Source organism: Watersipora subatra, chromosome 2 (assembly GCF_963576615.1).
Source record: "Watersipora subatra chromosome 2, tzWatSuba1.1, whole genome shotgun sequence".
Taxonomy (NCBI): domain Eukaryota; kingdom Metazoa; phylum Bryozoa; class Gymnolaemata; order Cheilostomatida; family Watersiporidae; genus Watersipora; species Watersipora subatra.
The window spans coordinates 58,008,558-58,022,729 of record NC_088709.1 but is presented as its reverse complement, the minus strand read 5'-3'; the positions used below and the strand labels follow the sequence as shown (position 1 = coordinate 58,022,729).

Below are 14,172 nucleotides of genomic sequence, written 5' to 3'. Positions count from 1 at the left end.
GATTATGATCAATAAATATTGCACCATAAATGTATGTCAGCTCTTATATGTCTATACGATCATTTTGTATTTTGAACTCATTGTCTGTAATGGATGCGATTCTTTACATTGTCGGCCGCCAGGGACTCGATAAGACAAACATTTCTCGCCATCACCTTAGCCACTGATCTGCCAGAAACCCTCTTCATACTCGTTACATTGATACCTGTACAACTACTGATTGACAGGCTATACTGTATACCTCATTGGGTACACTGGTTGTGATGCAGACTAACTAACAAATCTAATGTAAACTTAATCTTTTAAATGAAATTATTATATTACTGGGCAGCACATGACAAGCATAAACTATTTATTATGCTTATCTTGGTACTTTCCGTTGGTACATGTTATTTCTTTTTTATTTAACTGACATTTATATGCAAAATTTCTGGCTTAGCTTTAGATTTATTGTACTGGTAGCATGTTAAAACCATGCAGTATTTTGAAACCATGTATGGTTGAAATGTTGAATGTAATCAGTATGATGGAATGTATGGTGCAGTATGTTTGATGACAACCAACTTTCTGGATGAATAATTAATATCATGTCTTTGTATGGGTATCTTAGTACTTTGTATGATTATTATATAGCATGTTTACCAAAGTACATAGTCTGTTTATCATGATACATCAAAAACTGTTAATCGATTCTAGAAAGCATATTGCAAAGTATTTAATAAAACTATTACATAATTATAATCTTAAAGCTCATCATCACCGTCTAATTGATTACCATCCTCAATCTCGTGTCTGTCATTTCATTACTGCACTCTACACAGCCGCATAGACTTGTGCAAACTTTTTTTGCATGAGCAACTGGTCCATTGGACAAGCTGCCTAGGAATAGCTCTTTGCTCATCAGGTAAGCATTGCCCAGAAATCTCATCATCGTCTTTACTCCAGACATGGTTTGTGGGATCTAGGGGCACTATTAATGGTTGAATTTCCCACTGCTGTATTGCTGTTTAGTAATTGACCCTCATTAAATGCCAACGGAGAGAACCCTCTTGGTGGAAGTTTTTTTTTCATAAGATAGCTTTGATGAGAACAACCTGTATCTGGCATCGGCTTCACTTGTAGAATCAGACTTACCATAAAGATGCAGTGTTGAATGTGTTAGTGCGTTGAACAACCTTTTATCTATTAGAATGTGGTAGTTGATTATGTTGAATTATGTAATCCATGACAGCTAGCTTTGGAAATCGGTATAGTTAGTAAATTAAAGTTTTCGATCATTACTACAAACGCCGACGGTCGCTCGGCGGGACAGGAAACTGACTACAAACCTAATTGATATCAGGGAAATTTAATACCCCCGTACTACAACATGACGTAAATGTTGGTCTACGACTCTGATTAGCTGGTCCGACTGACTGCACACGGCGTAAGAAAAAATTTATTTTTGTATAACTACTCACCGTTTAATGGCCAATTACTCTTAGCTTATCAACTAAAATAGCGGTGGGAAACTAAATTAGTAATGAATAAATTAGAACCATGTTAAAAGTTTCAAGCTACCATAAACCCCATCTTCTGCCACCTGTTGACACAATAATGCCCTGTGGCCACCAGACTACCTTTTTTATGTAGAAATTTAGTAGGAGAGAACTGCGTTTTCCAGTGACCGCAAGAAACCAACGTTTGCGTGACCTTCTCGGTACATGTTGGCAGTAAAAATTAATCGCATGTAAATTACTATTCATTAATTTATTTTATTTAATGATTAGTACATTTGTATAGCTGTATAGGCAGCCGAACTCAGGACAGTGCCTTATAACACGGCAGAAAATTTACTGTTTCAAACGCACCAGTGTCGTTGGGCGCCGTAAAGAAGCACGCGCTAACCGGAGGTGACGTGATTTTGTGTAAAACCGATGAATAGGTAATTCTGTAAAAGCATACGGCTCTGGGTTATGTATAGAGGCGTGTATTAACCGGCGATTCTCGTTAAAGCGCCCTAGATACCTAGTAGCGGGTAATAGTCCAAAAAGTACGGTACTCTATAAGGCGGACACTCACTCACACAGATACACAGACAACGATTACCGTTTATATAGTAGATTTATACATCTTTTTTTTTTAAATTTGCACACTTTTATCAGCTAATTGTAATGTATGTAATATCATTTGATTAATGTATAATAGTCAAAATATTTTAAAATTGTAAAATTTCATCTATGCTGCTAATGCGTCTATTTTAAAGTATTTAACTTTTGATGAGCAGTCACTAACAATTTTATTGCATTCCTCAGGTTATTCAGATTTTTAAATTTTATCATGAACAGACATCAACCTTTCTTTTGTGAATATATATTTAAACAAATAATTTCACCAATATGTAAATTATTTGAAAGTTCTTTAAAAATCATTCTAAATTTTTGTTGATAAATTTATTGCATTTTTTAAGTTTTTCTAGTAACAAAATAAGTACTGCAATTTAAAAACAATTCGATAGAAGAGCAAATAGTTTATAAGGTGTACTATTTCTTTTTTCAAGTGATGATAGATTTGATTTTTTGCTAATATTGATAAAAATAAGTTTAGCTGGAATGCAGGTAACCAGTACACTTGCTGTCAAAGTTGATTTCTGTTAGCACTAAAAGCTGCTGAATACTAATTAGATCACTTAGATCAATAATTAGAACAATTCACTCTTACTAAGTCTAGTTTGGCTTATAGCAAAACCAAAGGTTTCCTAAAATCTTATTTTTGAAGTTTTGCAATGGTTAACACTGTTTACCATTTTTCAGCTTATCGGATACATGGGAGTGTTCCAAGGATATTCTCCTGTTCTCCAGCTCGCTGTATTTACCGTTCTAGAGGATCCAAGTGGATCTTTGACACGCATTCAGTATTATGACGACGGCACTGGTGAGAATGGGTTTTACCTGAAATATAAACTACTTTGAAAAAATGAAATTTGACATTATTAGTCAAATTTCTTTTTTGAGCACCACATGAGGTAATTAATTGGAAAATTTTTGCCTTGAGACTTATACAAAACTATGTTGAAAACAAACTTATTCATTTGAATTAAAATGCTGTAATTGAAAGTAACTGTACATCAAAAATTTAGTTACAAAATTGAAAATATAGAAAAGCATAAACTAGACACTTATAGAAACCATTTAGCCAACCAAATATATTTAATTTTTTTAAAACTACTATTGTTTTAGAAACACTTAAAATGTGCTTTTTCATCAAACTATTGATGTAAGATTTGTTTTCCTGGTTTTTGTAGATATGATGCTAAGAGATTAATTGTATAGAACATAAAACTTTAGCTTAATCGAGTGAAAACTTATCAAAACCGTACTCTTTTTAAAATTAAAAATACATGTTCTGGCAAAACCCAAATTAACTGCTAAAGTGGCATTTAAGAAGGAAGAAACCAAAATGAATTAGAGCATGTACAATATAAGTTGCTATTTTTATGCTGCACATTGCAATCAGTGATGTTAAATAGTCAAACAGTGCTTGGGTATTCTACCACACCACCTGTAGCTGTTGTTTAACCATTTCACTGTTAGACACATTTATGCGTTTATGCGTTTTCTATTGTCCAGTGCCGTAGACACATTTCCACGCCTTTCCCAGCAATTCCATCGCAACTTAATTTTATTATTCGTTGACATCATAGCCTACGGTCTTTAGAAATTTTATGATATTGACAGTGTTGTCTGAAGATTTCTCTATAAAATTAGCCTAGAGTAACCAAGCAATTTAAAAATTTTGTTTGAGACTCCAATTAAAAAATGAACATTTTTTGTGAATGTTTTGTTAAGTATCGCTTGAGTCAGAAAACAGATAACTACTTATGTTGGTGACATTATAGCCAATTTAGATTCAGATTTTCATGATTATACTAATAATTAAAGTAACAGAACTGACTGCGATAGTGGTCAAAGCAATAGTTTTGTAAGAGTAATGAACATTTAGCTTCATTGCGATCGTAGCTTCACATAGCTTTATCCTGGCACAAAGTGTAGATACTTTGAATTTTTTGCATTGCAGTGCTGGTTAAAATGTTGGCAAAACAAAATTTACAAATAAAAAACTGGTCTAGATAAAGTTTGAAATCGAAAAAAATATTATATACTTATCATGAACCAATATTGGTAATTTTTGGTAAATTGGCTGGCAGTTGGCCGATAGCTAAATTTGTACCTGGACGGCAGTGAAAGGGTTGATAGCACGGGTACTCTGAGGATTCCGGAACACAATGGTAAAAATAAAGAAAGAAGGGTATATTACAAAAAAACACACCATCTCATTCACTTTTAGAAATGCTCTCAATTGAAAATATACCTCAAACAACAAAAAAAACCAATATTTTACCAATTAAAATACTCATTTTTTCTAATAATATACAACTTTCAAAAAACACTGCGGGCAGAAACGAGTGTTTAAAGTAGACCATTGAATATCGAGATTCGATATATAAGGGCTACAGGACAAGCTTATGCAATGACCTTTTGACCTCGTCGTTGGATTTGCCACAAACTAGTATTTACCAAATATAAGGCTGGTTGTGACCATTGTGTAAGCTAGTCCGGTAGCCCTTAGGGCTTATATATTGATCCCCGATATTCGAAGGTCTATATTAAACGCTTGTTTCCGCCCGCAAAGTGTCTTTTGAAAGTTGTATATTATTAGAAAAAATGAGTATTTTAATTGGTAAAATATTTGTTTTTTTTGTTGTTTGAGGTATATTTTCAATTGAGAGCATATCTAAAAGTGAATGCGATGGTGTGTTTTCATGTAATCTACCCTTCTCTTTTTCTTCTCACAGTTGCCTATTGCAAAGCTCAGAGTACCCATGGTTAATAGTTTAAATCTTGTTTTTTTGACATATATTTTTATACACAAAACAATATATTTATTTGTACCGTTTACAAGAAAACCTTTCACTCAAAAAACGGCAATTTAGATGTGGTTTGGTCGTCTGCTCTACCTTGTTCCAATATCATGTTGCTATAATAATTATATTAATTATATGTTAACATCATGTTACTTTTGCTGCTTTTAGTAGATATTCTTGCGGCCTTAAACAGTTTCAACAATCATTAAACAGGTTCTAGCTTACCAAATATACTCCTTTAGCAAATCACTGCGTTAAATAATGACTTGAGATTTGAAGAATTTCAAATTGGTTCATAAGAACTGCTTGTTGCAAAAACTTTGTAGTTTATCCGGGTTTTATATTGTCAAAATATCTATTTAATACATTTAACAACTTTTAAGTACAATCCAGTTTTGTGTAATAAAATTTATTTTTTTTTGTATTTTATTTATCAAACAAGAGTGATTTTATTACGGTTTCAGAAAAAAAAACAAATGTCTTTTGTTAACTATTATTACGACTAAAATTAAGTCAAAAGCCTAAATCTCTTTTATTGTACATCTCTTTTTAAACACATGAATACTTCATGAATATCTTTGTCAACTTTACTTAACCCTTTCACTGCCAACCATGTACAAATTCGGGTATCTGCCAAGTGCCAGCCATTTTCCTGAATATTGCTGATATTGCTTAATGATATGCAAAGAGTATTTTTTTCAATTTCAATTTCTATTTAGAATTTTTTAACCAACATTGCTACGCAAAAATTCAATGGATCTATACTTTGTGCGATGATAAAGCTATGTGAAGCTACGGTCAATGCGAAGCTAAAACGATCCTCCATAATGTTCTTTACTCTTACAAAATTATTATTTTCACCACTATCAGAGACGGTGCTGCTGCTTTAATTATCTGTATAATCACAAAAATCTGAATCCGAATTGGTTATAATATCATCAACATAACTAATTACCTGTTTTCTGACTTGCGCGGTAATTAATGAACTCACACAAAAAACGTTAGTTTAAAAAAAAAAATTCTTAAACAAAAGTGGAAAATTGCTTCGTTATTTTAGGCTAATTTTATAGAAAAATCTTTGAACAACACTGTCAATTTTATAAAAGTCTTAAAGACTGTGGGTTATGTTGTCAACGAATAATAAAATTAGGTAACCACGCAATTCCTAAGGAAAGTCGCACAAACGCGTCTATGGCACTCGTCCCACGAAGACGCATTTATGCTTCTATGGCAGTGAAAGAGTTAATTTTTGGCATAATTACAGATTTTTTAGTTAAAACTAAGTTCAATACTTTCGAAAAAAAATTTTATAATTGATCTATCCAAATTAACCATATATGCATTAATATTTTTTGCATGAATATTGCTGACCTTAATTAAAATGTTGGGAAGCTTCTTTTTCTATATTTAATATTTTTAGCTTTCGCCAAATGTATTAGAAAGGTGCATAGGTGTACACAACTCACCAACTTGTAAATAATTAATGGCAAGTACCAATTAGGGAAAAATCATAAAACAAACAAACATCACATTTTATACATGCTTTTAGTTATATTTTAGGTTAATTATTGATAAAATGTTTGTAAAACTTTCTGTAATGTTGTCTGTAAATAATTGTCAGTAACCGCAAACAGAAAGGTTCAAAATTTATTTAAACAATTGTTGTAAAGATGGATGACATATTTTTGAACCATATTGCCTTTCACTTTAGCCATTGTGTGTTAATCGGTAATTATTATACATGTAGCGTGTATTTGTCAAGCTGGTCATTAACTGAAAGTGGATTTAGCTTTTTTAAATCAAAAACACAAAAATTGATTTGCCAAAAATACCAATATGCAAAATTGCATCTATTATCTAAATAAGTAAGGATATTAATACAGTTTTAGACTTTGTGAAAAAACATCCTTCCATTTTAAGCAGTTTAAATATAGAAATTAAACATCAACAGGAACAATTTTTTTATTTTTAGGCAAAGATTCAGTGGCAAATGATGGAATCTACACAGGATTTTTGCCTCCTCATCTGATTGGAGGAGGATCGAGCGGCAAGTTTTACGGGTTGTCGGTAAGAAAAACTCTAATTATATAGAAAATGTATCTTTACATATATCAAAAAACATGTATATATACATATATATAGGCTACACATGTAAATATTTTTTTTTCAACTACAACTCTTTACTGATTGCAATAGTTTAGTAATAAATTAGGCATTTTTTCCCATATTGGCACATCTTTTTCTGTTAGAGCAGCTTCAGGCAAAACAGTAGCTTAAGTTTTAAGTGAGAAGCCATAAAAGGTTAGCAGGTGTAATATGTATAAGCACCATTATTCTAGAGTATAGCCAGTTGGATGGCATAGTGCATTGAATAAATTATGTGTGTCTGCTGACTTGTAAGTTCTGATTTCAAATCCAGTAAGCAGCAGTTTTTTCATGTCTAAAAATTTGTTGGTATAAATAGAAAAAATTGAAAAACATACAGACTGACTCTAAGCTTTATATATTTAGGTACAAGTTATTTATGTATGCATATAACTAGCATACAACTAGTAATGCATATAACACATAGTATAACTACTATGCGTATAACTAGAGCTATATGTTTGTTAGCTGGTAACAGCTTGTAGTAATTTTTAGATTGACATTCAAGGAGAGGGTCTTCTGCCAGGACTGGGAGTAGTGGGAAGAAGAAAGAAAAGGTGCGTGGGTTGCAACAGCCTGGGTAACGTCACGCGATCTGGATCCGGTAATAGTCAAATATATTTATTTTAAGTAAATCTGTTTTGACTTTATTTTAAAGACAACTTTTAAGAAAACTAAAAAAGGGTTCATGCTGTTAAGTTAGTTAATAAAGCCAAATAATGAAACTCTTTTTGTAAACTTTTCAGCCATGACGACTAAGGAAATTTGGGAACATTCTGCAGAGAGCCTTTGAATATGCTTAAAATCTCAGCAGTTTTGCATAATACAAATTATAGTCAAATATAATGCTTTCTAAAACTGTGAGCCAATTTTGCAATCTAACCCATTTATCTGTAAAATCTATTGTCACAAGTTATATCATTTTGAATTCTTTACTAGAATGTTCTAAAAATATCACCTTTAAATATTTGAACCACCGTCAAATTGAACATACTGAAATGTCTCACAATATGGTGATCTAAATTCAACCCATTGTCTTCAGAATTGTTTGCAGTGTGGGTTACAATCTGAACTGAAGTTTGTGAAGTGCTGTGATGAATGTGTAAACACTTACTAGTTAATTAAGATTAGGCTCTCATAGTCTTGTATTTGTTCAAACAGTTAAATACAGAGAGGACCGAAAATAGTAAAGTAAAAAAGGTTTGCACATATTAAAACAAGAATATTGTAGGGAGTTGCGCCTCCTTTGCTAACATGAGGAAACAACTTCAAACTGTGTGCATGATATTACGGTTTCCATAAAAAAACTACATAAACAATACTCCTACATAATTTTTACATTTAGCAGAGGAAAATAATTGATACACGTAACCAACGAGTGACTTATTACTGTCAATGTATGAGTAGTTTACGGAGCTCTTCAAATCAGGGCGAGCGAGTGGTTTGATGAAAATGTCAGCTATGTTTTTCTCAGATGGGCAATAAGAAGTTACTATGACATCGTTTGTGATCGCTTCTCTACAGTAGTGATACTTTATTTCAATGTGCTTAGTTTGTTTCATGTTTAAATCTGAGTTTGCTAATGTGATAGTTGACTGGTTTTCAATGTAAACATAAATTGCTGGAGTCGGGCAGTTAGTGACAGTGTCTTATAGCTGACGAAGCCAAGTGGCCTTCCTTGCAGCATCATACAGCGCTAAATATTCTTCTTCGGTGGTAGATACAGAAACAATACTCTGCGATTTACTGAACCAGCTAACAGGTGTAAGGTCGTGCATTTAATACTAATCCGGAGGTTGAGTGTCGGTTATCACATTTGTCCGTACGACTAGCATCTGTATACTCGAACGGTTCACCAATGTTATGTTTTTCAATGTGAAGACAGATGTCTATACTGCCTTGAGATATCGGAATACTCGTTTTACAGCCGCAATGTGCGTTTCGGTTGGCGATGATTTGTACCTAGATAACACTCCCACCGCATGAAATATATCAGGACGAGTAGCAGATGCAGCATACAAAAGACTACCTTCTATCGATTGGTAGACACATGCACTTGCTAGCTTCCTACCATCGTCTTTCATGAACTTCGCATCGGTAGCCATTGGGGTAGAAACAGGGTGAGCATTTTCCATTCCATATTTGCGTAGAACTTGCTCGATATAAGGTTTTTGACTTAGCGTGATGGTGGTTTCACTTTGGCAGATGGAAATTCTCAGACAGTAGTGAAAAATTGCAAGATCTTTCTCCTGATACTCTGAGACTAACGCTGGTTTAATCTTGCTCATCTCACATTCAGTATCTGACATAATAACTAGGTCATCGACGCACACAGCAATGATGGTTTTCACTTCACATATGTCGGGTACATAAACACAATGATCAGCATTTCAATTACTGAAACAGAGAGATTTGAGAAAGTTATCTAACACAATGTTCCAGCACTTTGGTAACTGCTGTAAACGATACAACGACTTACTGAGTTTGCAGAATAGGTGTTCTTCTCCTGTCTTCTCAAACCCTGCTGGCTGACACATATAAATTTCTTCCTTGAGTTTGCCATTTAAGAACTCCGTCACAACGTCCATCTGGTGCGCTAGCATACCTCGATCTACGGCTTGAGCAAGCGCAGCTCTGAGAGATGAGTTTCGAACTACCGGAAAGTATGTTTCACCATAATCGGGGCCAGCTTTTTGAGCATACTCTTTTGCTACAAGGCGAGCTTTGAAACGATCGACTTGACCATTGGCATTGTACTTCACCTTAAATACTCATTTGCATCCAATTGATTTATGTTGTGAATGCAGCTCTACTCTACGAATTTTCATGTTTCATTGCTCATGAGAGCATCATACTCATTCTCAGCTGCAGCTAACCAATCATCTCGCTGTTCACACTTTTCTACTTCCATAAGGTTTAATGGTTCAACAATCTGACTAACATGATAAGCAGTGTCTATACCTAGGCACTGTGGTGATTTGCAAAGGCGGTCAGATCGGTGAAGTTGAGTTTCGTGAGCACGGGAAATATTTACTGTTGCAGTAGCAGGGTTGTCCACCCTTGGACTTGCGGCTGAGATACACAATGCGGCTAGGATACATGATACATGATACATCTGTGATACCCAACTGTTGTTCATTGAAAAAACATCTCTTTTCACAACCACAAAATTAGGTTGATGGTCGTACATGCAATAGCCTTTAGACCTTACACTATAGCCCACAAATGTCATGGATTCAGCTTTGTCATCAAGCTTTCTACAAATAGCGTCTGATATGTGAGCATATGCCATGCAGCCGGATACTTGAAAGTGATCTATATCAGGTTTCTCACCATACCATATCTGATAAGGTGTAGTAGGCGCTTTGTGCGTGCGAGTCAAAATTCTGTTTTTAAATAAACAGCAGTGGCAACGGCCTCAGCCCATAGAGATTTGGGAAGATTTGCGTTTATGATAATAGCACAAGCAGATTCACATACCGTTTTGTTATAGCATTCAGCCACACCATTTTGCTCTGGAGTATGTCTAACAGTCAGTTCAGGGATCTTTTATAATCTTTAGATGACCTTCAATTGATGTGCTCTCAGACATTACTCAACAAAAGTAGCGCTTCTTCAAGAACATTTCATTAGCTAGAGTGTCTCGCTCAAAATGTTTAGACAGTTTGTCCCACGCCTCCTTGGCTTTTTCACATCCAGTTATAAGGTAGACCAACTCATCGCCAACTGCAAGCGCAATATGAGATAGCGCCTTGCTCGAGTTTTTATTATAGGCAGCTTTCACAGCTCCATCAGCTGTGTTTGCCGGAGCAACCGTAGTTCCATCAATATATCCAAATAGCTCCTTAACAATCATCAGATGTTTAATCTTAAACGTCCATGTGGAATAGTTGCTGCTAGGAAGTTTGTCTACACTCCATTTAATGTCCATAATGATCTCAGATGACTAATCTAACTAGTTACACAGTACATATAACGTTCCTGGGCCCATAACCTGTAGAAAGTTACTAGTTAATTAGGATTAGGCGCTCATAGTCTTGTATTGGTTCAAACAGGTAAATACAGAGAGGACAGAAACCAGTTAAGATAAAATAGGTTTGCACAGATTAAGAAAAGAGTATTATAGGGAGTTGCCCCTCTTTGATTAACATGAGGAAACAACGTCAAACTGTGTGCGTGATATCATGATTGCCATAAAAAGTACACAAAAAATAGACCAATGAGAGTACCCTTGAAGAACATCAGACAATGTAATATCAGCCAAGGTTATGACATATCAAAATCTGTCATTTAATTCCAAACATTTATAGATTTAAAAAAAATTAGCAATCAACACTATCAAACATTTTATTTGCTGCTTGAGGCTAAGTTTTTTTTCATGGAATTAGTTCATTGTTTACCTTGATTTGATTATTCAATTTATATAAAAAACTTTCATCGAAAATGCTGAGACTGATGAAGTTAATGTTGTTCTGCCAAAAATAAAGTGCAAATTATATTTAAAATTGGCATCGCTTATCCCATGTTTCCGTTGGAATTTATTTTTAAAAACCTTGATGAATTAGTCAAAAGAACACAAACCCGCCCTCTATTTGGCATTTGCCTCTAATAAACCACTCCTATTAAAAGAGAAATGGTTAAAAATATAGCACAATTTGTTTCAAATATTCCATTTACGGTTTGCAACAGTTCTGTTGACTTTTGTAATAAACTTTATCATGCATTTAGCTGCATTAATTGAGCCATAATATTTCAACTTGTAAACAGATGCATGAGCTATGACTATACCGTGGGCTGAGCGCAAAACTGTTGTACTTTCCCTTATGTTCTATATGAAGTTACAATAATTTTGCGCTCAGCTCACAATACAATCCATGCAAAGGTTTTTTGCTAAGGCATTGTGAGTAAGACGTATTAAAGCGTTAAAAATTTTAAATTTTTTCCGATTTAAAAGCGCGTAATAGAAAAAATACTAAATCATGCAGACATCTAATTCAGCATTTGCATGTAAGTGTTTGCTTATTGGTTCATCAATAGTAAGAAAAAAACTGTTTTGTAAGCAAGGATTTTTGAAAACTCTTTATAAAGTTTGATTTAACTGTTGCCATATCCAGTGTCAGCTCTGATGGCTGTTTTGCAATAAAGTCCAACCATTTTCTGTAAACACTGAATATGCTCAACGCTCGTAAAACATAGCTACTTTCAGAACAATTTTTTTTTGAATTTTGTAAACTTCAAGCCAAACAATTTTTATTCAAATTCAATAAAAACACTGAAGAATATTTTCCCAATGTGTGCTAAACCATATATTAAAACTTTTGTGAGCCATAAATTACAAATTGATTACTATTGATTATGTATTTAACGATTAATCATTTAATTTTGATTCAACGTCGTGTAAACCATTCCCAATGAAATGAAGCGAGTATATTTTTATGCATCATCAAAAGTTTTTAGCATTAAACAAGTGGTTTCTGCTAGGACTGCTAACTGAATAATTTTGAAGAATTAAGCTGGAAGCACATATATATGTATTACATCATCATCGTCATTATTATCATTATTACTTTTATATTATTAGCATTGAGCTGTGTAACCTCATTCCTTTAATTCTTTTCGTTTTATCTCAAAGAATTCTTTCAAATGGTCATAAGTTGCAGTAACAAATATATATATATTTATAATCCTATGCATTATAAATTGAAATTTGCACAACGTATTTATTTTTACATAGCAAGTTTCAGAGGTGTTCATATTTTAACAAAAACAGTCAATATGTATTTTGAAGCAATATTTGAAAGGCATAGTGAGTAAACGAGTTGTTATTTGTAATAATTTTTGCTGAAAAAACGGATCAATTTTTTTAATTTTTCAACAGCAAATGGCAAGTTTGTAAATATTTCCCTAAATTTATAATGCAAAAGCTATTTTGCCATACATTTTTTTTGAAAAGCTTAAATAATTTTGGCTGTTAAATAAATGTTTCTGTTTTTAGTGTTTCAAGTGTTATTTTTCCTATAAAAATGTTTACAAAAGTCCAAAGAATGTTGGCTACTAGAAAAAAAGTTTGCTATTGTAAAACAAAGATTGCGCTTGTTTGAAAAAATTGAAGTTTTTTGACAGGGGGAGTGATAGTGATTGACAACTGGGTTCAACTCAATGACACCACCCCACCAGAAAAGATAACAGACCTTACGGTCCTAGCAGTGTCAGAAGATAATGGTAAAGTTACCCTTGCTTGGACAGCTCCTGGAGAAGATCTCAACATGGGTAGAGGTATACACCTGAGTGTTATAGAGCTTTAAATGCTCAACTTTTCAATTGCAAACTACCTGCAAAATGTAAATGTATTTGTGAAAAAATGTTTTATAAAAGAAAATGAAAAACCACCAAAAAAAGGTTAGCACAATTATTTCTGTTGTGTGATTATTTGAATTGAAGACAATGTTCAAAGATCCTGAAGAAAATCTCTGGAAACAATTACCCACAAAATTTAATTTTTAAATTTTATCACAAAGTTAATTTGATTCTAAACTTATAATTTGACTGATAACTGCAAGTCTTCTATAACCCTGATCAATTTGTAGGTTTTGGGTAATCTTTTTTGTTCGCAGATCCATTTGTTACAAAAATCTGGTAAAGTGACAGTTTGACCTTGCGGAAATAAAAAACAAAATTATTCTGATGAACAGCTGTACAAAAAAACTGGCTCACTTTTTATCAAATTTGCATGGTTTAAATTTGTCCAAAATGGTCTAATTTTTTTAGCATTTGTAGTTATGTATTGTTGGATAAAAATAATAAAAAATCACATGATCATATTGTCTATTTTGAGTGTGGTTAGATACTGTTAATAAAAGCTATTGCTAAAATTCATTTTGGCAGTTAGAACACATTAACCATCTAGTTTAAGAGGCATTTTTGAGGCAAGGCAGATTTAGAGAATAACTGTTCTCAATGGTTAAATTTTGGTCACGATTTGTATGTATCTTGGTGAGATTTTTGATAACCAGAATCTAAAAGTTAATGTTAGTACAAAACGAATGGGCCTGTTTAAAACTGGGTTTTTGGTACTAAGCAGACTACCTATTCATTTTTGAACAAAGTTTTTACCAGATTATGCA

At 33.4% G+C, this 14,172-nt stretch overlaps 1 protein-coding gene across 1 annotated transcript in view; it reads left to right on the top strand.

Annotated features, from left to right (window-relative positions):
* The window catches only part of LOC137388372 (calcium-activated chloride channel regulator 4-like), a 40,351-nt gene that overhangs the window by 14,452 nt on the left and 11,727 nt on the right, over positions 1-14,172 (top strand). Inside the window, exons 6-9 of the mRNA XM_068074857.1 lie at positions 2,793-2,913; positions 6,876-6,970; positions 7,544-7,652; positions 13,172-13,324. Of these exons, the coding sequence (XP_067930958.1) occupies positions 2,793-2,913; positions 6,876-6,970; positions 7,544-7,652; positions 13,172-13,324 (478 nt within the window). The remainder of the gene's footprint in view (positions 1-2,792; positions 2,914-6,875; positions 6,971-7,543; positions 7,653-13,171; positions 13,325-14,172) is intronic.